Source organism: Aotus nancymaae, unplaced genomic scaffold, assembly GCF_030222135.1.
Source record: "Aotus nancymaae isolate 86718 unplaced genomic scaffold, 86718_ANA_hifiasm-v0.15.2.pri h1tg000020l, whole genome shotgun sequence".
NCBI classification, from domain to species: Eukaryota; Metazoa; Chordata; class Mammalia; order Primates; family Aotidae; genus Aotus; species Aotus nancymaae.
Window position 1 is genome coordinate 19,123,454 of NW_026988432.1, and position 25,691 is coordinate 19,149,144.

Below are 25,691 nucleotides of genomic sequence, written 5' to 3' on the forward strand. Positions count from 1 at the left end.
CACTTCACCTTGTGGTTCTGGGTTAGGCAACTCTCACACTGGCTATTTATTTTTTTCATATAATCCACTCTTTTCTTTCTTTCTTGGATGTCCTTAGCCATGGTTTAAATTTCACTGGGCACAGAGGAATGGCATGAGGACCTTCTTTTTGGTAAATTGATGGAACTCTTCTGTTATTCTTTAATTGGTATCTTTAAACTGGCTAGTCTCCCCTCTGCGTGCCTTCTTCAGGCATGCTAATAAGAAGTGAAAATATTAAAATGGAGGTGGTGGGTGACCAGTGAGAAAAAGCAGGGGACTGAGATTCCCCCTGGACTGGAGAATCAAGGACTCAGAATTGATTAAGTATGGGTACTTCTAATGGTAAAAGGATTTATCATTAAAAGAACATAAACATAAAACAATTGGGTAGGGAAGTGGTATCTTGTACCTCATGGGTGGTTCTCTTTTCTTTTTTCTTCCTTTTTTTTTTTTTTTTGAGATAGAGTCTTGCTTTGTCACCCAGGCTGGAGTGCAGCAGCATGACCTTGGCTCACTGCAACCTCCACTTCCTGGGTTCAAGCAATTCTCCTGCCTCAGCCTTCCAAGTAGCTGGGATTACAGGTACATGCCACCACAACCAGCTAGTTTTTGTATTTTTAGTAAAGACGGGGTTTCACCATGTTGGCCAGGCTGGTCGCAAACTCCTGACCTCAGGTGATCCACCTGCCTCAGTCTCCCAAAGTGTTAAGATTACAGGCATTTGCCACGACACCTGGCCCTCTTTTTTTTTCTGTATTATGTCTTAACTCTTGAAAACATGAAGGCGCCAACCAGTGGTGTTATAGTGTTTTTTGAGGATAGACAGAAAACTCTTCTCCCTTTGATCTTTTTTTTTTTTGAGGCAGGGCCTTGCTCTGTTGCCTAGGCTGGAGTGCAGTGGCATGATCTCAGCTCACTGCAGCCTCCGCCTCCCAGGTTCAAGTGATTCTCATGCCTCAGCCTCCTGAGTGGCTGGATTACAGATGTGTACCACCACGCCCAGCTCATTGTTGTATTTTTAGTAGAGACGGGGTTTCACCATGTTGGCCAGGCTGGTCTCTGATCTCATTTTTCTAAGTCCAGAGAGGAGAGGGATGAGCCTCAGGAACGGCTGCTTTTGGCTAGCGGAAGTCATAATAAAAGGTCGATTTCAGCCTGGAGCTGCAGTGTAGAACTGTGCGCTCAACTCTCCAAGCCCAGACTTCTGTCTCTGTGATGGCCCGTCATCATTCAGATGGACAGAGAGGTACAAGTTGACCTTGAGGCTTCAGAGGAGAGCCCTCATATGTTTGGACACACCCTGAACTTGGCTGTGGTCCCCTCGCCCAGATACTTCTGAAATATTTAGGAGGTGGCTCTCAATCTGTGACCCACAGTAGGTTCAAAAAACAAGGGGAGGACTTTCAGATGAGATTTCCAGCAAGTGGCAGGAGAAAAGAGAACCACCCACAAGACACCAGATACCACTTCCCTATGCAAGTCTCGTTTCTGGCGGATTGTTCAGATCTATACTGCACAGGGGAAAAAACCAGTCAGCCATTAGGAAACTGGGGGAAATCAATCAGCTCGCACAGCCTGAATGAATGAAAAACTGGAATCCAAGAGATCAGAATGAGTTCCCAGGCCCAGCTCATGCATATTTTATGTATTTTCCTCAAAACAGCTACATACCCACAAAAAAAGAGGAATTCACTCCTTCCTATAAAGGAGTGTGATGAAACGGGCTGATGTGGGGCTGATAAGAACTGGCAGAAATGAATTATGATCAGAAACCCCTTGATGGTTTTTCAGGCAAGCCCATTTTTTAAAATAGGCAAATGTGTTTTTTTATAGGCAAATGCCTGTAAGAGGCTCAGCCACGCAGTTGCTGGAGGATGTATCCTTGCATGCAAGTTTATCTGTTCCAAGCCCCGGGGTCACTACTCAGGCATTTACCTGAAGGAGAAGGCAAGGAGGAAAAAATCCACAGTTGCCAAAAAAGTGCATTCATGGCATGAGCACAGCGGCAGCCTGGCTGGGAGACACAGAGAGGGAGGGAGGGGGACTCAGAATCTTCAGGCCCTTCTCCTGGTACAAGTGCAGGCCTCATGGACCTTTTCTTCCTCTCTACCTCTTTTGGCTTTCCTCTTTCTATGGCATTCCTTTTTTAAATTCTTCTTCTTCTTCTTCTTCTTTTTTTGAGGCAGGGTCTCACTCTGTCGTCCAGGCTGGAGTGCAGTGGCACAATCATGATTATGTCTCACTGCAGCCTCGACCACACGGGCTCAGATGATCCTCCTGTCTTAGCCTCCCGGGTAGCTGAGACCACAGGTGTACACCACCACACCCGAATAATTTTTGTATTTTTTATAGAGATGGGTTTTGCCATGTTGCCCAGACTGATTTTTAAACTCCTAGACTCAAGTGATTCATTCAACCCGCCTCGGCCTCCCAAAGTGCTGGGATTATAGGCGTGAGCCACTGCGCCTGGCCAGAACATGGAGTTCTCATCCTACTGGTCTCTGGAGTTGCTCGTCAAAAATCATGCAATAAATGAGACAGAAACACAAGAACGTTCCTAAGACAGATTCGGAATGGTGTATTGTTTCCAAATACCAGGCTTTCCTTCCTGTGTATATGGCACATTTTGATATTATTTTCAGTGGCACGAGGCTAATGAGAAAGCTCTTTGGAACACAATGGAAACCTTCCTGCTCTGTAACAAGAAGGAAGAATCCCAAGGGGTGGGTGAAATTCCTGGAGGTTTTACTGGATTAGCCCATTAACATCACATCCCATTACTGAACACCAGGGAAGGATGAGTCCCTTCTAAGGGAAAAAGCATAGGTCAGTTTCTGTGATGATATCAATCACACATGCACAGCATCAGCCTGGAAGGCCCTGCATTCCAAACCCCTCCTTCCTCAGGAAGACAGTGGCATTTGCAAATCTACTTTGTTCTCCTCTTTTTTGTACCATAACTAACACACTAACTTTGAGCACTATTAAAATATAATTTTCAAAAAGGTAAAGTGATTTCCATGCAAATATGAAATACACATTTTAAAGATTTGATTCCACTCATTAATTAAAGAAGAAACCAGAAACAAGGCCTGAGGAACTAGGTATATATAGGCAATTTAATAAAGGAATGATGGGGTAAAACTGCTGGGTTAGGTGTAGCACTGGTTAGTGTCCTACAGATCAATAAACAATAACTTAGGGCCGGGCGCGGTGGCTCACGCCTGTAATCCCAGCACTTTGGGAGGCCGAGGCGGGTGGATCACGAGGTCAAGAGATAGAGACCATCCTGGTCAACAAGGTGACACCTCGTCTCTACTAAAAATACAAAAATTAGCTGGGCATGGTGGTGCGCGCCTGTAATCCCAGCTACTCTGGAGGCTGTGGCAGGAGAATTGCCTGAACCCAGGAGGCGGAAGTTGCGGTGAGCGGAGATCGCGCCATTGCACTCCAGTCTGGGTAACAACAGCGAAACTCCGTCTCAAGAAAAAAAAAAAGAAAGAAAGAAAACAATAACTTAGAGGGTTATCTTTTCTTCCAAATGGCAATTATTTGCATCTCTTTTGGATAAAAACCTACAAGTTAACATATAACTTCACTTTAAATCAGTAGTTACCATTCAGTGAAACAAAGCATATGACCCAAGATCATGCTTGGATTGGCCTTTGCCTTTAGATGACATTGAAAAAAGTTACTATTCCTATCTTTGCCTTATTTCCAAGTATTGGAAAGTTTTTCTTAATAGCACCTTGAGATTGGGGGGAGCCTATTTCATTTTGTATCCCACCCATCAGCACAGCACTATCTTAGGTACATAACATGCTCAATAGTGTCTACTGAACAACGTGTTTATTTGTATCAGCAAGAAGCAGCCGTTCCAATTCCTCACCTGGCATAATCCATCATGCTCATCCCTGTTGCTTACTGTCCATCCTTGTTCATAGCTTTATGGGTTTTTTTCCCTAAAAACACCTAAACTAATAAGGATATTTTTCTTTCTTTATCATCAGGCCAGCCCAAGCCAGAGGTAACTTGGTATAAGAATGGTCAAGCCATGGAGAAGAGGGGCATTGCTTCCAGCTACGAATTCTTTGAGAATCAGTATATTCATGTATTACATCTCTCTTGGTAAGTGGCTATACCCCTGTGGACTGTTTATTCATATCCCTATATTCGATCATGTGCTGGTTACTATGAGGTAAGGCTGAAAGACTGGCTAGTGTTTGCTCTGGAGTCCTAATTTTAGATGCCATTGGCAGGCATCAGCCAAAACACCCAGCAATGACAATTTCCTGAACTCTGTTCAGTAACTAATTTTACTCCCCTTATTTGCTGCTGTCAATGGAGTTAAGCTTTATCTAGGATTTTATTCAAGGTGATCCAGCCATTGCCATTCATTAAATAAGCTTTTCATTTCATCTTGATCTCTCTGGAAAGTGAAGAAAGCATGATGAGATCTCAGCATTGTCGTCCAACCTTTCATGGGTAAGGAGGAAGGAGAAGTGATTGACCATGATCCCACAGCACCTTGGTGGTGGAGATCAGGCTAGAAGCCATACCCTCGGCTTTATTTCAGGAAGCAGTGATTTCTAATTCTTTTTTGTTCCTCCAAGAACTTTTGTTTGGATAAAATCAGGAAACTCAATATGTAGAGGAGAGATGAGAACTGCTGGGGGTGAAGCTGGGTAGAGAGTCTGTGCTTTTGATCCTCAGTGCTACTAAATTGGTCACAGTGCCCTTAGCGGGGCTCTGAGGAGCCTGAGGGTTCTTCAAAGCATGGTATGAAAATGACTGGTAGGCATGGGAGCGTGCTGGTAGCCTTGAGTCTGAGATTTCAGAAAAGACTTGTTGAGTTCCAGCTCTGCCATTTTTTCTCTGTGTGACCCTGCTCAGTTATTTAACCTCTCTGAAACCCAATTTCATCATCTATAAAACAAAAGGATGACAGAGAGAGTTAAAGAATGTAATGCTTATAGACCTTTCATTATATAGTAGTTGTTCATAAACATGAAGGCTTTCTTATCTCCCATCTATTCCTTTGTTTAAAGTAACTGGCTGAGAGTGGTGTGGCTCATGCCTGTAATCTCAGCACTTTGGGAGGGTGAGGCAGGAACATTGCTTAAGGCCAGGAGTTTGAGACAAGCCTGGGCAACATAGTGAGACTTCATTTCTCCAAAAAAATTGAAAAATTAGCTGGGCATGGTGGCTCATGCCTCTAGTCCCAGGTACTCAAGAGCCAAGGTGAGTAATTTCTTGAGCCCAGGAGTTTTAGGTTGCAGTGAGCTATGATTGCACCACTGCACTCCAGCTTGGGTGACAGAGTGAAATCCTGTCTCAAAAATAGGTAAATACATAAAGTAACATTGGACATCATTTAACCATGTTCGAAATGCTTATCTGACTTACAGCATATCTAGCCTAACATTCAAGATACCCATTATTCATCCACTCTTCAATTCTTTAGATAATATTCTTCAGGCACCTACATATGCCAGGCATTTTGCTTAATGCTAGAGATGAAGGTAAATAACACAAACATCGTCGACACCCTTACAAAACGCCACCTCTGGTATGGACGATCAGTGGTAAACAAAGAAAGCCATTCTTCCCCTTACCACTCCAGTATACGTGATCCATGAGGCAGCCAGATTGGCATTTGCTGGCCCTTGACCATGGCCTGGACTTTCCTACTTCTTCATTCCAACTCGTCAAGGGCTTCCCTTCCTCATCTTTATCCCATTCAGCTTAGAAACCACCTGTAAGGTTCACAGGTGAGATTCCAGTTACCCATGGGTCTGTCCAGCCTCAAACATTCTCTTCTCCTTTGATCTTGTTGCACAGGCCTCCCTTTTGGTGCTTATTCATTGCTCAGGATTGAAGACAAATTCAGTAGACTATGGGCCTCACAGGAGGCGGGAGCAGGAGCCCTCTCTGATTCTCACAAACATCCCCTAAAACCTGGCACAGTGCCTGCAACATAAATATTGTTGAAAGGATTGATGGAGACATCTATCTATCTATATCTCTCTACTATTGTTTTCGTGGTTGGTTTATCTAGATCCAAGTTAGCAAACATTTTTCTAATAGGGGCCAGATAGTAAATATTCTAGCCTTTGCAGGCTAGATGCAAAAGTAGGCCACAGCTATTCACGTGTGTCATACATAATATGCTTTTAAAAAAAGAGCATAGTTGTGTACCAACAAAACTTTATTTACAAAAACAGGTGAGGGACTAGATTTGGCTTATCGGGTATAGTTTGCCTACCCTGGTAAGATCCTTGAAGACCTACACACTGAACTTCCTCATATGTTTCCCACCTTTGCTTATCTGCCTGTGAGCACTCAACACGTACTTCCTGATTAATTTTAGTCTCACAGTAAACCAAAATATTATACTCACATTTTAGCCAGAAGATAAGCTTGACATGTATTCTTTTTTTTTTTTTTTTTTTTTTTTGGAGACGGAGTCTTGCTCTGTCACCCAGGCTGGAGTGCAGTGGCACAATCTCAGCTCACAGCAACCTCTGCCTCTTAGGTTCAAGCAATTCTCCTGCCCCGGCCTCCCAAGTAACTGGGACTACAGGTGCACCCCACCACATCTGGGTAATTTTTTGTATTTTAGGAGAGATGGGGTTTTACTGTGTTGCCCAGGTTGGTCTCGAACTCCTGAGCTCAGGCAACTCACCCGCCTCGGCCTCCCAAAGTGCTAGGATTACAGGCGTGAGCCACTGGGCCCGGCTGACGTGTGTTCTTTTAAGAATTGAGATTTGCTATTACTGTTTTATGTTCCATATACGGGATGAAGGTAGAAAAGGATGGAGGAGTAAGAAGCCCATGAGGAAGCCCCAGAGGCTGGTGGGCAAGTCAAAGCAGGAGGAGAAACTTGGGGAGGGAACTTGTCCTGTGGAAGGTGCAGGCAGTGACCATTCCCTGCTCTGAGATCCAGCAGGGCAGTGGCTTACCATAGAAATGGAAGATTGAACATCACAGAGTCCACCCTTTCCAAGCTCCTGGGCTGCCATTTTAAAAAATAGCCCACCTACTGGGAAAAGTATTCAGTCGTAATGCAAGAAATGTTGGTAGAGCCCTGTAATAGATGTGGTTATGTTTGGCTGCTTAGTAGTGAGGATGCTGAACACTAATGATCTTTGGAAGTTCTGACATTTTACACCAGTAGTTCTGAACTCTAGCTGCCCGTTAGTATCTCCTGGGGAGCCTTTAACACCCACTAATGCTTGGCCTTCACTCTTGACCAATTAAATCAGAATCCCAGGTGATTTCAGTGTGTTGCTGAAAATGAAAAACGCTTTATGTCCTATACATTCATCTGCAAAGTAATTTGACTTATACCAGTATGTTAAATGCTGGCCAGGGAAATGACCGGTGTTTTGTGCAAATGCCTTTCAAAGATTAAAAGTTAGTTGTTAGTTTAATATTAGTCTCAACATTTCCTGCTATACACCATCAACCACTGGATTAGCTCACAGCCCAAGGAAACATACTTCTCTTAACCTACGGTTGGTCTTTGGGTCATTCAATCTGAGTTTTTAGATATTTGAAAGCTCCTGTTTCTATGTTTCCCAAGGGTTTTTTTTGGTTTAACAAACCTAATCTGCAGTTCTGCTTTGAGGCTGAGAGCCTTGCGGTCGTCCTTAGGAACCTTTTGATTTTCTCTCTTTCCGCTAGTCAGTAGTACTCTGTCCTTTATCTTCCCTGCATTCTCCTCCTCATACAGCACTCATCTCACGAACCTGGACACTTCAGGCAAGTGAGACGGCGGGGAAGAGATTTATCATTGCTATTGTAACCTTTACATTACCACGGGTCAAGTGTGCTTGGCAGGAAGAGAAATGAAAAGGCAAAGAGGCATTCACAGGGAGAGAAACATCAATAATAACATTATGGTACGCACTGTAGCTTGAAACGGAGTTTTGGCTTTTTTTTCCCCAAAAGATGTGGGAGTTAGGGGGTGGGGAGGAAAATGCAAATAGATGTTTTCTACCTCATAACGAAAACATATTGCGACGATGTGTATACACGTGGGGAATTGTGGTCTCTTATGAATACAATGTAAAGAAAGGCAGCAAAGCAACAGATAAAAATCTGTCCAGAAACCTGCACTTAGATATACCCGCTCCTCAGCAGAGAAGCCTCCTTTGATGGTTACAATCACATCGCAGTGCTGAGGGTGAGCAGGAGGGAGGTGGAAGGAAGGGGAAGGGGGCAGAGGACACAGCAGGAGCAGCAAAGCTCGATCTCTGCCTGGGCTAAAGGCGGGCAAAGCAGCCCCTCTGCTCTCTCATCAACTCTGCTCTGGCATCGCCTAGGCTGGGGGCAGGTCCACAGAGCACCGGGCAGGGACAATGACCAGGAGAACAGCACAGTCACCACAAGCCAGTCAGCTCATAGAGTGCACACAGGGTTGAATAGTGTCCCCCAAATCCATGTCCTCCTGGAGCCTCAGAATGCGACCTTATTTAGAAATAGGATTTCTGCAGGTATAATTAGTGAAGGAGTTCACATTGGATTAGGTTGTTGGATTGCCTGTTACAGAAAAGGGGTTCCAATCCAGACCCCAAGAGAGGGTTCTTGGACCTCATGCAAGAAAGTTTGGGGGAAGTTCACAGAGTAAGTGAAAGCAAGTTTATTAAGAAAGTAAAAGAATGGCAGGGCAGTGGTGTGGGCTGCTTGCCTGAGTGTACTTGGAGTTATTTCTTGATTTCATGTTAAACAAGAAGTGGATAATTTATGAGTTTTCTGGGAAAAGGGCAGAGATTTCCCAGAAATGAGGGTCCCTCCTACTTTTAGATTATATAGGGTAACTTCCAAATGTTGCCAGGGCATTGGTAAACTGTCATGGTGCTGTTGGGAGTGTCTTTTGGCATCTAATGCATTATAATTAGCATATGAGCAGTGAGGATGACCAGCGGTCATTTTCTTCGCCATCTTGGTTTTCCTGGGTCTTGGCTGCTTCTTTACTGCATCCTGTTCTATCAGCAGGGTCTTTGTGACCTGTATCTAGTGCCAACCTCCTGTCTCATCCTGTGACTAAGAATGCCTAACCTCCTAGGAATGCAGCCCAGTAGGTCTCAGCCTTAGTTTACCCAGTCCATATTCAAGATGGAGTCACTCTGGTTCAAACACCTCTGACAGGGTAGGTCCTAATTCAATGACTGGTATCCTTTTAAAAAGGGAAAACAGAGCCACAGAGCCACATACAGGGGAAAAAAATGTCAGTGGGAAGACAGAGACAGAGATTGGGGTGATACAATGGGAAGCTGAGACATGCCAAAAATTGCCAGCAGCCATCAGAAACTGGGAAGAGGCAAGGGAAAAGTCTTCCCCAGAAATTTTGAGGGACCATGGCTTGATGATAACTTGATGTTAGACTTTTTGACACGAGAACTGTGAAAGAATAAATTTCTGTTGCTTTCTGCCACCCAGTTTGTAGTACTTTGTTATGCATCCCTAGGAAGCTAATACATGGGGTAGCCGAGCAGTCCCGTAAAAGGAGGCAGGGCTATTTGCCTTCCTGGACATAAGCACTGCCCAGGTTGATCTGAGAATGCAGTGTTGGTTCCAGTTGAGTTCATCCAGACCACCCAGTGGGAGCTGTCTAGGGACCAAGGGGCAAAAACATTTCTTTCAACTCTGCCCCAAATTCACTATCGATTATTCAAGGATTTGAAGGGGAAATCAATACAGTTTCTTGGGTCACTTGTGTTTCTCCCCCAGGGGACATTCGGCAATGTCTGGAAGCATTTGGATTGTCCTGACAGGAGGGGCTGAGGTGCTACTGAAGCTGGTGGGGGGAGGCCAAGGCTGCTGCTGAACATTGGATAGTGTGTGGGGCAGCCCCACAGCCAGACATTCTCCCATCTAAGATGTCTGGAGCGCCGAGGTTGAGCACCCTTAGCAAACTACCACAAAACTGGTGGGCTCTCGAAGAGCAGCAGTTTCTTAATTCTCATGGATCTGTGGACTGGCGGGCTGATTCTCTGCTGGTTTTCCCTGGCTCTCTGATGCTCATTCCTGCCACTCAAGTCCATTTAAGGATTGGTTGGGCTGGAAGGTCCAGTGTGGTTTCCCTGACAGGCCCGGCAGTGGACACCGCTGTTGGCTGGGCCACCTTGCTCTCCTCCACATGGGCTCTCATCTCCCAGGAGGCCAGCACTGGTTTTCTTACAGGGAAGTCTCAGGGCAGCATTCCAAGGTCATGGAGCTGCAGGGCCTTGTGTGTTCCACCCAACATCAATTCTCTCACATTCTCTTGGCCAAAGCAAGTCACAGGCCAACCACTTTTAAGAGGCAGAAAAACAGACTCCACTTTTGAAGAGTGGAGTGGCAAAGTCACATTGCAACAAGGTGTGCATACTCACGAGTGGAATTAGTAGCCAGATTTTGTAATCTGTACCTTCTATCTGTGGAAAATTTAATTAATCTTTTAAATCACCTATTTGCATCTATCTTTATTCTTCTCAAAAAAATCATCTCTGACTGCCCCTTGCCTACAGAATTTTTTTTTTCTTTGAGATAGAGTCCCACTCTGTTGCCCAGGCTGGAGTGCAGTGGCAAGATCTGGGCTCACTGTAACCTCCACCTCTTGGGTTCAAGTGATTCTCCTGCCTCAGCCACCCAAGTAGCTGGGATTACAGGCGCATGCCACCACGCCCAGCTAATTTTTGTATTTTTAGTATAGACAGGGTTTCACTATGTTGGCCAGGCTGGTCTCGAACTCCGACCTCAGGTGATCTGCTTGCCTCAGCCTCCCAAAGTGCTGGGATTATAGGCGTGAGCCAACACACTTAAGCTATTCTTAACCATTCATTTATCCAACAAGCATTAAGTGCACTTAATATGCTCTAGAACCCAGTGCCAAGTAAGAGGAAACAAAGTTCTCTATGATCTTATAGTCCAGTGGAGAAAACAGACCCTGAAATAAAATGGATATGTAACCAGAGAGTGGTCACCCAGACACAAAGGTTTAAGCTGTTTTTGTTATGCATGTTTTATACTCGCAACCCTGTTTGGATGGGTTTTCTTTTCATTTCCATTTCCACTAGAACTCTAACACGCTATTAACTGTTGCCCCTCACAGAGTGGATTGTTTTCAGAAGGTGGACTCTGTGACTTCAGTAATATGTTGGCATTCTCATTTATTTCACATGTCCAGACAGACAGATAGACCCCAGGAGGCTTGGGGCGTGGTGTTACCTTCCTTAAGCTACTCTGGTATGAAAGCTCTTTGTAAGTGCTTGTCATCTGTGCCCCTGGGAGGGCCATTGTTCTCTGTCTATACATGATCACCCAAGGAAACCTAAACCATTTGCCAGACATCTGAAAAACACATGAGTAGTTGTTCGTGAATAAGGCCGGGCAAGTGAGTATAGGTGAATCAGTTAAAGATATCCCCATTACAGCCGGGCACGGTGGCTCACACCTGTAATCTTAGCACTTTGGGAGGCCAAGGTGGGCGGATCTCTTGGGGTCAGGAGTTCAAGACTAGCCTGACCAACATGGTGAAAACCTGTCTCTACTAGAAATAAAAAGTTTAGCCGGATGTGGTGGCGCATGCCTGTAATCCCAGCTACTCGGGAGGCTGAGGCACAAAAATCACTTGGGCAGTGGAGAAACACCTCAGAACACACAACCTACTAACAGTAGAACTGTCACCATCAACTTCACTTACAAAGGACAGACAATTCTTTGTACCATTGATAGGCAGGGTCCAGAGATCTGGGTTTAAATCCCAGATCTATAAGCTGTATCATCCTGGGAAAATTATTTAACTTTTCTGTGTCTCAGTTTTCTCATCTGTAAACTGGGGATAATAATAGCACCTGCCTAATAGGGTTGTCGTGGAGATTAAATCAACACATGCAAAGAATTTCAAATACTCAATAAATCATAGCTATTTCATGTGCTTCAAACATGCTCCCCACCCCAAACTATAATTTTGGAACTGATTAAAATAGGAGAGTTTGGAGGTAAGAAAGGCAGCATTTTTCCCCTTTACTATTTCTGTTTTGGAGGGTAAAATGTAGTTAATGTGATTGTTCAAGGAATCATCAGGTAGAAATAAAGATGACTGAATCTTGCTATGTCTTGGCTAAGATGGAAAATGCTTTTCATCCAGGGTTGGAAAGCATTTTGTGAACTTCATGTTCCTGTGAGCTTAAGTAGGTCTTACAAGTCTTAAGGATGACTGGTAGAACTTTCCGACACCTGGAAGGCGCCTGTGTTCCCAGCACAGGGCCGAGGCAGGTTCCTGTGGCATTCTCCCTGAATGAATCCAGCAGGCACGCATCAGGGCCATGACTCAGACCATGCCCAGAGCCCTACTTGAATGAGTTCCGAGGGTCTGACAAGGAACTCCCAGTTAGTCCCTGGGTGATAGGTCCCTTCTGAGAATCCACTGCTTGTCATCACATTCTGGTGGTGACTTTAGCAGTTAAGTGTTTCAGAGGAGTGAATGGTCATAGGCCAGGTTCTGGGACACTCGCTCATCTTTCTCGGGGATGGGACTTGGGCGGCTGCTCCCACCATGGGGAGGACTACTCAGGGCAAATCATGCTAGTCAGATGACAGGTGACAGGTTGATCTAAGAGACCCTCCCAAGACTTTGGGACAGTCAAGAAAAGGTGTACCAATCACTAGAAGTTGGACACGTTCTGAAAGCCTGTGAAAATGTCACTCCGTTGACACCTTCTGAGACCTGAGAATATCAGGCATGCTAGGGAAGTTCTTGGAGTCAGCCCTACCTTGTACTCATAGAATTAGAGGCAGATAGATCTGGAAATATCGAAAAGACGGGGTGTCTTGCTCATGCAGAAATCATGATGTGTTAGTGCTAGGCTAACATTTGATCAACTCCCTGTAAGGTAAAGCTGATAAAGAAGTTAGCTGACAAGGGTAGGTGGCTAGTTATGGGCAGAGCTGAAACTAATCAGGCCCTATGAGTCCTGAGAAGGGCTTTGCCCCCATTCTATAGGGAGTGGGCAGGACTGAGAAAGGGGTTCAGTTCAGCAGCGTGTGTCTTTGTCCTGACCAGCCCAGCCTATTTTCTCCTCCTCATGCACTCAGCCGAGGGCCTCTTCATGACAGCCCCAAGTCCTCCCTGCCTCTGCCAGGTCCTGCCTGGGAGCCTCTCCTGCCCCTGCCAGGTCCTGCCTGGGAGCCTCTCCTGCCCCTGCCAGGTCCTGCCTGGGAGCCTCTCCTGCCCTTGCCTCCTGAGTTCTCCATGAACCACTGTTTGCCTTGGACTTCACGCCCCTCCCCATTTGCCGCCAGGCTCCATCACCTTGAATTCCTGCTTTGTCTTCTCCCAAGCACATGCTCCCATTCATTTTTTTCTGAATCCCACAATGCTGGGCCAGTACCATTACATTCCATGAGACACAAGGCTATGCCTCCGCGGAGTCCCCCACACATGGGGGGGAGCCGCTGCTCTGGATGCTCCAGGACTCCCTGCAGGCCACACCCCACACTGGGGCCCCAGATGAACCTGAGAATGGGTGGGAATGGGGACCACCTGTGAGAGGGGTTGAGCCCTGGGATAGTTTCTCTGACCCTGCCTATCATAGTCAGCTTGAGCTACTCTACCAAAATAACGCAGTGTGGGTGGCTTAAACAATGGAAGTTTCTTTCTTACTGTCCTGGAGGCTGGAAGTCCAAGATCAAGGGGCCACCAGGACCCTCTTCCTGGTTTGCAGAAGCTGCCTTCTCACTATGTTCTCACATGGGGGAGAGAGAGAGTGTGCAAGCTCTCCAGTGCCTCTTCTTCTAAGGGCACTAATCCTGTCATGAGGGCCCCACCCTTGTGACCTCATCTAAACCATATCACCTCCCAAAGGCCCTGTCTCCAGATACCATCACATTGGAGGTTAGGGCTTCAACATATGAACTGGTGGTGGTGGAGGGCATAATTCAGTAGATAGCACAGCTCCAAATATGGAAGGGTCCTGGCTATATACAGGGCCAGACTAAGACAAGGCCAGTGGGGTGGACAGGGATCCTCTTGTTCAGAATCGCAGATTTGCAGCACTCTATGAGAGCATAAGTAGCCACTGAGCCTGGTCAGTTTTTTTTTTTTTAAATTAGCTTGGAGTGGTGGTTGCACCTGAGGTCCCAGCTTCTTGGGAGGCTGAGGTGGGAGAACTGCTTGGGCCCGGGGGGTTGAAGCTGCAGTGAGCACCCCAGTCTGGATGACAAAGTGAGACCCTGTCTCAAAAAAAAAAGATTTGTGAGAGGAATTAACGCAATGCATCCGGGGGTTCTGTTCTTCATCGTGACTTGCCTCAAGGGCAGCAGGCGAAAGAGCCATTCCATGTATGGCCATCCGAACTGGGGAAAATGACTTCAATCCACTGTGGCTTCTTGATGGTCAGGGACTCTGCTGCTGAATCCTTAGGGGATTGGGTTGGCAGAATAATGAGCAGCTGTAGGAGAAGGCCCCGATGTCAGCAGCTCTGGTCACTGTTTGAACTGCAGGGTGTCAGACAGTGGCTGCTCCCTTTCTGTCCTTGTCACTGCCCGTTCCCTGCGGTGGCTGGAGATTCTTCCCTGTTAGAGCTGCTCCTTGACAGCCCTGAGGCTGCTCTCTTGCCCTATGCAGGGTGACCTGCTTGCCTGTCTGCCTCTGCTCACCAGTGGGCATCAGGAGGTGGCAGCCAGGCAGAGGCATCATGAGATGGTCCGGTCAGGAAGACACAGAAGGACACAGGACACAGCCAGCACGGAGGCCCTGACAACAGAATGACAGACAAAGGGAACCTTTGACTTGGACGGGTTTCTTCCCTGACCACAGGTCTCCGAGCCTGCTTTTGGGAGAGACATTTGTAGACCTGGTTTTGCTCATTCCTCCTTTCTGAGTTCAGCAATTCGTTTTTAAGAAGGAAAACCAACTCTTAACACCCACAGAGTACATGCCGGGGCAGCTTGCCAGTCATTGACTAGGGAGCTCAGCTCAAATTGAGCAGCTAGCGGAGTGACAGCTGATGTTTTCCTGAGAATTTAATAAAGGGACCTTTACCCTTGATAGAAACGTTGGAGTCACCAAGCTGGAAGCGGCTTCCAGATGATGCTGCTCAGAGCCTGGTCATGGGCCACCAGCATCAGCAACCCCTGGGAGCTTGTTAAAATGGCAAAATCCCCGCTCCCTCTCCAGACCCAGCCAATCAGAGCCTGCATTTTCATGGCATCCCAAGTGTTTTGTGTGCATTTTTAATACAAGAGAAACCCCGCTCTAAGTCTTAGCCCACTCCTGGCTACACATTACCTCTGGGGAACTTTAACAATGATTGATGCTTATATCCCACCCCTAAAATATTCTGCTTTAATTGGTCCAATCCAATTGGTCTAGACCACTGCTTACACCCTCTAGGTCACCTAAGGCCCAGAGAGATCACTTAGAAGCCTAGAAGCCCATCCAAAGTAACACAAGGGTTAGAAACAAAGCTAGGATTAGAACCCCAAAATTCTGTTTCCCAGGGCCCCCAAGTCCATTATATTAATCACTGCATCTCACCCTACCAGTCCCATCCTCCCAAACGTATTAAGATACGTCCTGGAATATAATTCAAAAAGGAGTGATTATAAGGACTTCATTCAAAAATAAGGATGCATGAAGGACCTCCTCTATGCCAGGGATTGTTGTAGACCCTGAGGATACAGCAGTGAACACTGGAGTCCCTGCTCTCATGGGAAAGGGATAACTAGAGGAGCCAGACATTTAACAAACCAGGAACTACGTCATGGGTCAGGTGAAAAAGAATAAAGAAGCACAAGGGAGGGAAGGTGCATTACAGTAGGAAGGTCTCTCTGGTGAGGGGCTCTGGGTACAGAAGTGAAAGGGCAGAGTGGGAGGAGATGTGGTTATTACCTGGGGAAAGCAGGTTCTCTTCCCTCTGTGACTCCAAAGTCAGCTCATTGCTTGTAGGCCATGGCACATGGTCCTGACTTTGGATTTGATTTGAAGTGAGATGGGAACACATAAGAGGGTTTCTCTCTCTCTCTCTCTCTCTCTTTCTTTTGACAGGGTCTTACTCTCCATCACCCAGGCTAGAGTGCAGTGGCACGATCTCAGCCCACTGCAACCTCCACCTACCGGGTTCAAGACAACGGGCCTTTCAGAGAATACATTTACAGTTTAAGCTTAAGATTGTTTTGGTACATTGTCACAATGTCCCTTAAGATTTCCGGGACATTAAGCTTGCTTGGTGGCCCATTAGGCGCTGTGGGTGGAAATTGTTTCTGGATAATCTTGAGTTTTCTTTTGATAAGAAGGGGTCAGTCGTCTATTAACTAAGCATGGTGGTAGTAATGCCACAGGATTTTTTTCCTTTCTGAAATCAGTTTGCCCGTTTCTTGTTCCAAGAACCTCTGGTTGGTCTGCATTGCTCCCAGAGGCTCAGAAAGCCGTCAAAAGTGCAGAGCTTCTGTGCCAAGTGAGAGCCAGGAATCTGCTCCCCATGCGTCCCCAGGAAAGGATCCCAGCTCTGTCATCAATTTGTCTGTTCCCCAGCATGCTTGCTTTTGTACAAGAGTCTATGTTCATTTATTTAGTTCAGTGCTTTTGAGTGCTAGCTGCCCAAAGGAATAGCCTAGAAGCCTTTTTTAAAAAACCTGATAGTGAAGGTTTCACCCCATTATGCTGCTTAAGTGTGCTTTTTTTTTTTTTGAGGGGGTGGGGGGTGGTAGAGGGAAGACGTGGGGTCCTGGCACTGGTATTTTTTTTTCCTTTTCCTTTTATTATTTTTATTTTTTGAGACAGAGTTTTTGCTCTGTTGCCCAGGCTGGAGTGCAATGGCACAATCTCAGCTCACTGCAACCTCTGCCTCCCGGGTTCAAGTGATTCTAGTGCCTCCGCCTCCCAAGTAGCTGGGATTACAGGTGTGAACCACCACACCCGACTAATTTTTGTATTAGTAGAGATGAAGTTTCACTATGTTGGCCAGGCTGGTCTCGAACTCTTGACCTCAGGTGATCCTCTCGCCTTGGCCTTCCAAAGTGCAAGGATTACATGTGTGAGGCACTGCACCCAGTCCTTTTCCTTTTAAATAAACTTTATTTTTCTAGAGCAGTTTTGGGATCACAGCAAAATTGAGCACCAGACACAGAGAGTTCCCATGAACCTTCTGTCGGGCACTGTGCATTTGTTACAACCCACGAACCCACACTGACACATCATCAGCACCCCAAGTCCATACTTTACATGAGGGTTTATTCTTGGTGTCTGTTCTACAGGTTTGGACAAAGGTGTCGTGACATGTATCTACCTTTGTAGAATCATCAGAAGTCTCCCTGCCCTAAAAATCCTCTGGCACTTGTATTTTTACAAAGCGCTCCAAGTCATTTGAACATTCAGCAAGGTTTGAGAACTACTGATTTAGTGTTTACTGTGTGCCAGGCTCTGCTTTCAGCACTTTATAGGAGTTAACTCCCTTAATCCCCATGTCACCCGTTGATGTAGCTTCAGCTATTGTCCAGAGCTGTCAAGTGGCTTGTCCAATGCTGCCCAGCAGATGGGCCAGCGTGGGAACCCAGGCACACTCGCTGCTAAGTCTGTCCCTTAACCGCTATGCAGTACTGACTTCACCAACTGCCTCTGCAATCTGCTCTGAATTGCACTTGGGTGAAGAAAAGTAAACTGTCTTCTGCAGCCCACACGCATGCAGTGCTTCTGAACAGAATTCTGCACCCTCCACACGGAAGCTCCTTCCCATCCACTGCCCCTGTTCTTCAGGGCCGTCACCCCCCAGACCCACCTTCTGTGAATCCCACCTCAGCTCATTGCTTTATTTTCCCTTACACGTGACCTGATCATTCCAGCTCTAGTGCATCTGCCTGGAATGCCCTCCCCTCTTCCCACCCAGCCACTCGATCCCTGCCAGGCTTGACTTCTGTGCTCCTGGCTTGGTTCCCTGAAGGCCCAGGCCACCGTGACCTCTCCCCTCCTAACCACCAGCCGCTCTGGCTGCCTTGGCTGTGCATTTTGGAATTCAATGACACTGGAGTTTGCAAATTGCATACTGCTCCTTGTTTAATGCCTGAAAGGCTCATCTCTTGGCAAAATGGACATCTCTCCTGGGGAAGGAACCACGTCTTCTAATTTCTTGTTTCCCTTCTCAAGTCCCATGCAGTGTGCTAAGCATGTATAGCTGTAAGTCCAGAAGGACATATGGGAGAACAAGGTGTTCCTGCTCATTTGGGGGCCACAGGTCACATCAGATATGGAGAGCAAGAGTGTTTGCTCCTCATCCCCGGTCTGTGGTATAAAATGCAGTTAGCATGTTACAGAACCATTTTCCATCCCTTCCTATATGACTATTTGATTTGCTTCCCAGTGAACTGGAACATGAGGTCTAAACCCCTTAGTATGGAATGGAAAAGTTGCCATAATCTGGGCTCAGCCACCTCTTGGCAGGTGACTATCTCTCCTGATTCACCTGGGCCAGCCTCAGTTTCCCCAGCATGGCCCCAGTCTCTGCCTGTTGCCTTGGTGTGTTAAGAGAGTCCCTTTTTACTCTCTCAAGTGTCCTGTTTAAACAGTGAACAATGCAGTTACCCTACCTTCCCACCTATCGCTCCCCCAAGTTCCAAACTAAAAATGGTTTAGTGTTTCCTGGGAGGGCCTGAAGCTTTCTTTCCTACCTCCTCACACATTTAGGCTATTCCTTCTGCCTGGAATGATTGCCCCTCCACCAAGCCCAGGCACACACCATCTTTCCTGCCAAAATCCCACCCTGTATTTCCTAGTCTGCTTCAGCTGCTGAGCTCCCCAGGAAACTTCCCTTCATTATGTTGCTCCCTGCCAACACCTGAATCCCTATAACTGGCGTGCTTGCTAATGGTGCCTGGCACACACTGTCCTGTATTATAGCTGTTTGTATAGACACATTATTTCCCTTACTGGATGGGAGGCTCCTGAGAAAAGAGCCTAGGAACTTCACATCTTTATCGTCCACATACTGGCTAATGCGATGCTTTATACATGGTAGACAGTTCCTGTCTTTTTTTTTGGCCATATAACTTAAGTCATGTCACATGTTCTCTCGGCCTGTTTCAATATCTGTAAGATAGTTCCGATTCCTGTATCTGTTAGGGTCTAACAAGAAGACAAAAACCATTTTGAAGCAGTTAGTTCAGGGCTGCACAGATGATTGAGCCAACAGGGAACAGTGGGGTCACCCAGAGCCAGTATCTCCTGGGCAGCAGAGACAAAGGGAGGAGGCAAGACTCCCAGTTCCAAGTCACAGGCCCCCAGGCAGAAGCTGGGCCTCCAGTTAGCTGTCCTGTGGGATCTGGAACTACCAAAGAGATGGCTTCTTCCTTCTTCCCCTCTGAGCCCCCAATCTCCTGTATCTCTTTGGTCAAACACAGCAAGAAGCCAGCAGTCATGGGAGCTGGGGTGTTGTAGCCTCAGGGGTCAGCCCTGGTGATGGAGAGCAGAACCCGGGAAGAAGGTGGGTGAGAACAGGCCTGGGAGAGACACAGCTCTGAGGTCCCTTTCAGCTCTTCAGGTGTGTGGTTCAATCAATCTGTTGAATAAATAACTGAATAAATTGGTAAATGTATGAGGAATCCCTTCATTAGTTTTGAAAGGTATCGAGTTGCTTGTAGAAAATGTGATCAAGAAACTCTGAGAATTCTTCCATCTCCAGGACAAACATAGCTCTGGGGCATGGGGAAAACCAAAGCCTTTCCTATTTCTTCAGTTATTAATAAGACTATTGATAGCAGCCGTTAGGCAGGTAATAAAATACAGACACTTGGCTTAAGAAAATATGATGACCTTCACCTGGTGCTATGACCAAGGAATGGACATGGATGTCATCGGGTGATTATTTATTGAGTGGAGCCCTCTTCCCCCTCCCCGCTGCAATGGGAGGCAAGGCTCAGAACCTTTGCAGCCACAGGAGGGGGAGCTTCAGAGGCCTCCCTACCCCTGCATTCCTGGCTGCAGGGGTGAAGACACTAAATATCATGTTCCCAGATCTTGTTTTCTTTCACTGGAAAGTGGAATGCATAATAAAATGGAATGCCTGTGGTGCAGATGGTGGTTATATAATATCTAAATTCCAGAGAGAATTCCAAATCTTTTTTTTTTTTTTGAGATGGAGTCTTGCTCTGTCACCCAGGTTGGAGAGCAGTGGTGCGATCTCAGCTCACTGCAACCTCCACCCCCGGGTTCAAGTGATTCTCCTGCCTCAGCCTCCCCAGTAGCTGGGATTACACACATGCACCTCCACACCTGGCTAATTTTTGTATTTTTACAAAAATTAGTAGAGGTGGGGTTTCACTATGTTGGCCAGGCTGGTCTCGAACTCCTGACCTCAAGTGATCTGCCTGCCTCAGCCTCCCAAAGTGCTGGGATTACAGGTGGAGCCAACGCACCTGGCTGAGAATTCCAAATCTTACCTCTAGCCAATACTTCGGCTTCTTCTTCTATGAACCCTGTCTTCAGGGTGCCTGGTCCAGTTACAGATTGAGTTTCGGCAATTTTAATATTGTTGGGAGAAGAGAAATGACCTCAGGGCGGACAATAAGGAAGAAAAACAGCAGTAGTGCTGGGATTATCTACTTTTTAGGCCACATGGAATTACTGATTTTATTTTTATTTTTGCTGGTGGAATCACCCACCTTCTTAATGGTCACTAGGTAGATGTATGAAAGAATGCATGTCACCTTTAGTGTAGGATAAGGATGAGAATGAGGATGAAGAAGATGATGATTGAAATGTAGGGACTGAAAAGTATATCATTTTGATGGGTATATTGTGCTAGTAGCTAGAAAAAAATAAATCATTCATCTATGTCTTCCTTTTCTACTTGTTCCTTTCTATTCTGCAACCTGCTGTCTTCATTTTCCTCTTTGATGGGGTTACTAGTCCTGTGGATTCTTGTTCTGCTTACTTCTTACTCATATTTTTAACCCTTGTTCCCAAAGCACAACAGCATGCTAAGTTATCTGAATCCTGAAGAACTTTTAGGATTAGGCCTTCCAGAATTGATGGAACCAGCCTCTTAACTGCTCAAAATTAAATTACATAGGCCTGTGTATTAAGCATTGAATCAGAATCTCTGGAAGTGGAGCCCAGACATAGGTCTTCTTTCCCTTTTGCAAATAAGAAAAACCACAGAGGTTATGTCCTTAGCCTAAGAGAGTATACAAATGAACAAACCAAGCAAAGCAGTGAACCCTCCATGCTAATGCCCATCTTGCAGAGTGCAACAGCCAGCTGTTCTGCTGTGAGAGTGTATCCCGGCTTCCCTTAGTGAATATCTTAAATCAGTGATTCTCAAAGTGCGTTCCCTGGGCTTCTGGAAGTCCCTAACACCCTTTTAGGGATCCTCAGTGTCAAAACTGTTATCATAAAGATACTCAAACATACCCAGCAATCCCATTACTAGGTATAAACCCAAAGGAATATAAGTCATTCTATTACAAAGATATATTCACGCAGATGTTCATTGTAGCACCATTCACAATAGCAAAGACATGGAGTCAACTCAAATGCCCATCAATGGTAGACTGGATAAAGTAAATGTGGTGCATATACACCATGGAATACTACGCAGCCATAAAAAGGAATGAGAGCATGTCTTTTGCAGGGACATGGACGGAGCTGGAAGCCATTTTCCTCAGCAAACTAACACAGGAACAGAAAACCAAACACCACATGTTCTTGCTTATAAGTGGGAGCTAAAAAATGAGAACACATGGACACGGAGGGGAACATCACACACTGGGGCCTGTCAGAGGGGTGGGGTGTGAGGGGGAGAGCACTAGGAAAAATAACTAATGCATGCTTGGCTTAATACCTAAGTGATGGGTTGATAGGTGCAGAAAACCACCATGGCGCATGTTAACTAACTTGTATATCCTGCACATGTACCCCAGAACTTAAAAATAAAAATAAATATTCAAACATTATTTGCCCTTTTCACTGTGTTGACATGTGCACTGATGGCAAAAAGTAATGAAGGATAAGTCTGTTGGTGGCTTAGCATGAATCATGGCAGTGGTCCCAAACCATATTATTTGCCATAGAATTCTGCATTTCCATACAGCCACAGTTAAAAACAAACAAAGTTTTACTTAGTAATGTCCTTGATACATCAGTAAAAATGGGGTAATTTTATTAAATCTTGATAACTCAGTAGCCCTTTTGATACCCCATGTAATAAAATGGGAAGTATACACAGAGCACCTCTGTTGGATTTCCTTAGATGATGAACATCTTGAGGACAAGCATCTGTATGATTGCTTAAGTTGCAAGCTAAACTAGCCACTTTTTTCATGGATTATGATTTTTACTCAAGAGTCATGAACCCATGATGGTTATTCAGCCTTGGGTATTTGACAGACATTTTCTGAAAATGTCTGCTCCTTCAAGGAAAGCCAAAGCCTGCCCCTACAAGGAAAACTAAAAGTATGTGTTGCCAGTGATAAAATCCAAACTTTCAAGCTGTCATTGCAGTCCCTTCTTTGAACTAGGGACTTCCAGTTTTTTCTAATATTCCTTCTGTTTTTTTCTCTATCTTTTCTCCTACAGGAACTCTCATTATGTATATGTTGTAAGCTTGATGGTATACCATTGGGCTCCAGAACTCTTTATTTTTCTACATTCTTTTCTCTTTGTCTTTCTAAAATTGCATAATCTCAATTGATCATCTTCAAGTTCATTGATTCTTATTCCACCTGCCCAAATCTGCTGTTGAGCCCTTTTATGAATTTTTTACTTAAGTAACTGCAATTTTAAATCTCTAAATTTCTCTTTGGTTTGTATTATAATTTCTATGACTTTATTGAGACACCATTCTCATACTTTTCTTTAGCTCTGTAGAGAGTTCTTTGAACATATTTAAAATAGATAATTTAAAGTTTGTGTCTAGCAAGTCTAGGGAGAGTTTCTATTGATTGCTTTTTCTTCTGTGTATGGGCCATACTTTATTGTTTCTTTGTATGCCATGTAATTTTTGTTGAATACTGGACATTTTAAACAACGTAATTTGGCAACTCTGGAAATGAGATTCTCCCACCTTCCCAGGGCTTATTGTTGTTGTTTGCTTACTTTAGTGACTTTTCTGAACTAATTCTTTGTGGTCTGTGACCCCTGAAGTTTCTACTGAGTTAGCTTAGTGGTCAACTAATGACGGGACAGAAATTTCCTTAGATGCCTGGAACCAATAGGTCTCCCAGTTTATTGAGGGGCTGTGTGCATGTTGGGGTGTGAAGCATGCTTTCACGCTAAGCCAGGCAATTGACAACTCTGCCTTAGCCTTCACTTCCTGCTAGTAGAGAGCCTTAAGGTCGGTTAGAGGTGAGAGCTTAGCATTTTCTCAGGTCTTTCCTAAGCATGTGCACAGTCCTAGACATGCTTAGGAAGGCTGCTCACAGCCTTATGCATGTGCATAGTTTCCTGGGTTCCCAGGAAAATATCTCAGCTTTTCAGTGACCGCATGAGCATATTATTCCCAGCTTTCACTTTTAAGCTTTTTGGTTACCCTATTGTTTAACCCAATTATTATCTACTGCCTCAAGCAGCCATGGCGTTAAACAATTGCCTTCAATTTTTTTTAACAAATGCCCCTAGGGAAAAAGTTACTTTTGCTGGGTGAACTCTAAGTCAAATCACACAAAAACATTGTGAGTGGGGTCTTATAGGGAATTACTAGACAGGTCAAATAATGACAACTCTCTGGGTATGGGGCTTTGGAGGGGCCCCCACTGTGTTCTGTCCCCTTCAGCTGCTGCCAGGCTACTGGTTTTCACTGTGATTGTGGAGTCTTGGTTTTCAAGACTACTGTGGAGCTGGTTATGGGGGAATACAGCTAGGGCAAGTTAAAGCACCAGAAAACTGTTCTTGCTGAGATTCAGTCATTTTTCTTGAATAAAGGCTCCCCAGATTGCCTTTGATTAATTTTCAGAGCCCTGAAAAAGTTGATTCAGACAAGTTTTGCCAGTGTTCTTGTTGCATTTACAGAGGTGAGAATTTTCAGGGATCCTTCCTCTGACCTTCTTGATTGTGTCCTCCACACTTCCACTTTCTACCATACAACTTGGCACAGACTTAACTTATACTGTTCTCGGATAGATTAACATTCAAAATATTTCCCTAAGTAGAATTTTGAAAAACATGTGTCCTTCATCAAAAGCTTAACAGTTTCCAATATTTTTTAATTATTCTGATAAAATCAGTGGTAATATTAATAAACATGTTTTTTAAAAGTATTTTTTAATATAATGTATTAACATTTGGAAGATCTCATGAGCCAAGTTTTTCCAAATGACTAATGTGTAATGTTACAAAATCATGCATGGGTAAAATATGCATTTAAAATGCAATATAGGGCTGGGTGTGGTGGCTCATGCCTATAATCCCAGCACTTTGGGAGGCCAAGGTGGGAGGAACCCTTGAGGTCAGGAGTTTGAGACCAGCCTGGCCAACATGGTGAAATACCATCTCTACTAAAAATACAAAAATTAGCCAGGGGTGGTGGTGCACACCTGTAGTCCCTGCTACTTGGGAGGCTGAGGCAGGAAAATTGCTTGAAGTGGAGGTTGCAGTAAGCTAAGATCACGCTACTGCACTCCAGCCTGGGAGACAGAGTTAGACTCCATCTCAGGAAAAAAAAAAAAAAAAAGATAAAGTGATGGATTTTATTAACAAGTATGGAAAATTCACTGATGTGGTTTCAGATTCTATATTGTAACTAATCTTCATATATATCAAATAAGAATATCTTCAATCAAATGAAAAGACTTATTAAAATATTCCTTCTTTTTCCAACATATATATGTGTCAGGCCAGTTTTTCCACGTATATTAATCAAAACCATGTATTGTATCACACTGAATGCACAAATAGATACAAAAATCCAACCATCTTCTGTTAAGCTTGATATTAAAGATATCTAAAAAAATTTAAAATAATGCCACTCTTATGAAATACTGTTTTATCTTGGAAAAATATAGTTGTTTTCCATAAAAACATTATTTATACTAATGTGCAATGAATTTATTCTTGTTAATTTAAAGCCAACTAAATAGTTAAAAATTTTTAATTGTAATGTGATAAATATTACGAGATATAACCCATATAAACAAAAGTTCTTTGAAGTCCTCAATTATTTTTAAGAGTATTAAAGAATCTTGATAACAAAATGTTTTCAGAACTTCTGGTTTACACCATTTCTAGGGGCTCAAACTCAGAAGAAGCTTCATCCATTTAAGGTAACATAGACCTCTTTTGCTTTAACAAGGAAATGATTAATTTAGAAAGAACCTAGAGAATTCAAGACTTTCACAGCAGGGGAGAGGAATGTTACTGCTTCCCTCCCCCAAAAGAAAGATATGCAAGGAGGGAATTCAATTAATTGTTCAGGGAATTTCTTCCTGGATGGTTTTGCATTCCTGTTAAATCACTGTGGGGCACACAGGTCTCTCTGCCAGCATCCTGCAAAGATTCCACACCCTGACCCTACTACTAACATTTTAACTGCTACCATGGGAGTCCCGTCTCTGAACTCCCTTTCCCCACCTAGTCTGTTCTGCACACCTTAGCACAGACCTGGTCTACAAGGTTCTCTGGAAAATTAATACTATTTCCTTCAGTCAACTGTTAGTCATTTGGGGCTGGACATGATGTTTCAGGCATCTCCTTTACC

At 44.8% G+C, this 25,691-nt stretch overlaps 1 protein-coding gene across 7 annotated transcripts in view; it reads left to right on the top strand.

Annotated features, from left to right (window-relative positions):
* ALPK2 (alpha kinase 2) overlaps nucleotides 1-25,691 on the top strand; it is a 141,173-nt gene that overhangs the window by 18,326 nt on the left and 97,156 nt on the right. For all 7 annotated transcript variants that reach the window (XM_064379083.1, XM_064379086.1, XM_064379087.1 and 4 more), the window contains one exon: nucleotides 4,032-4,149. In XM_064379083.1, coding sequence (XP_064235153.1) covers nucleotides 4,032-4,149 — 118 coding nt within the window. The remainder of the gene's footprint in view (nucleotides 1-4,031; nucleotides 4,150-25,691) is intronic.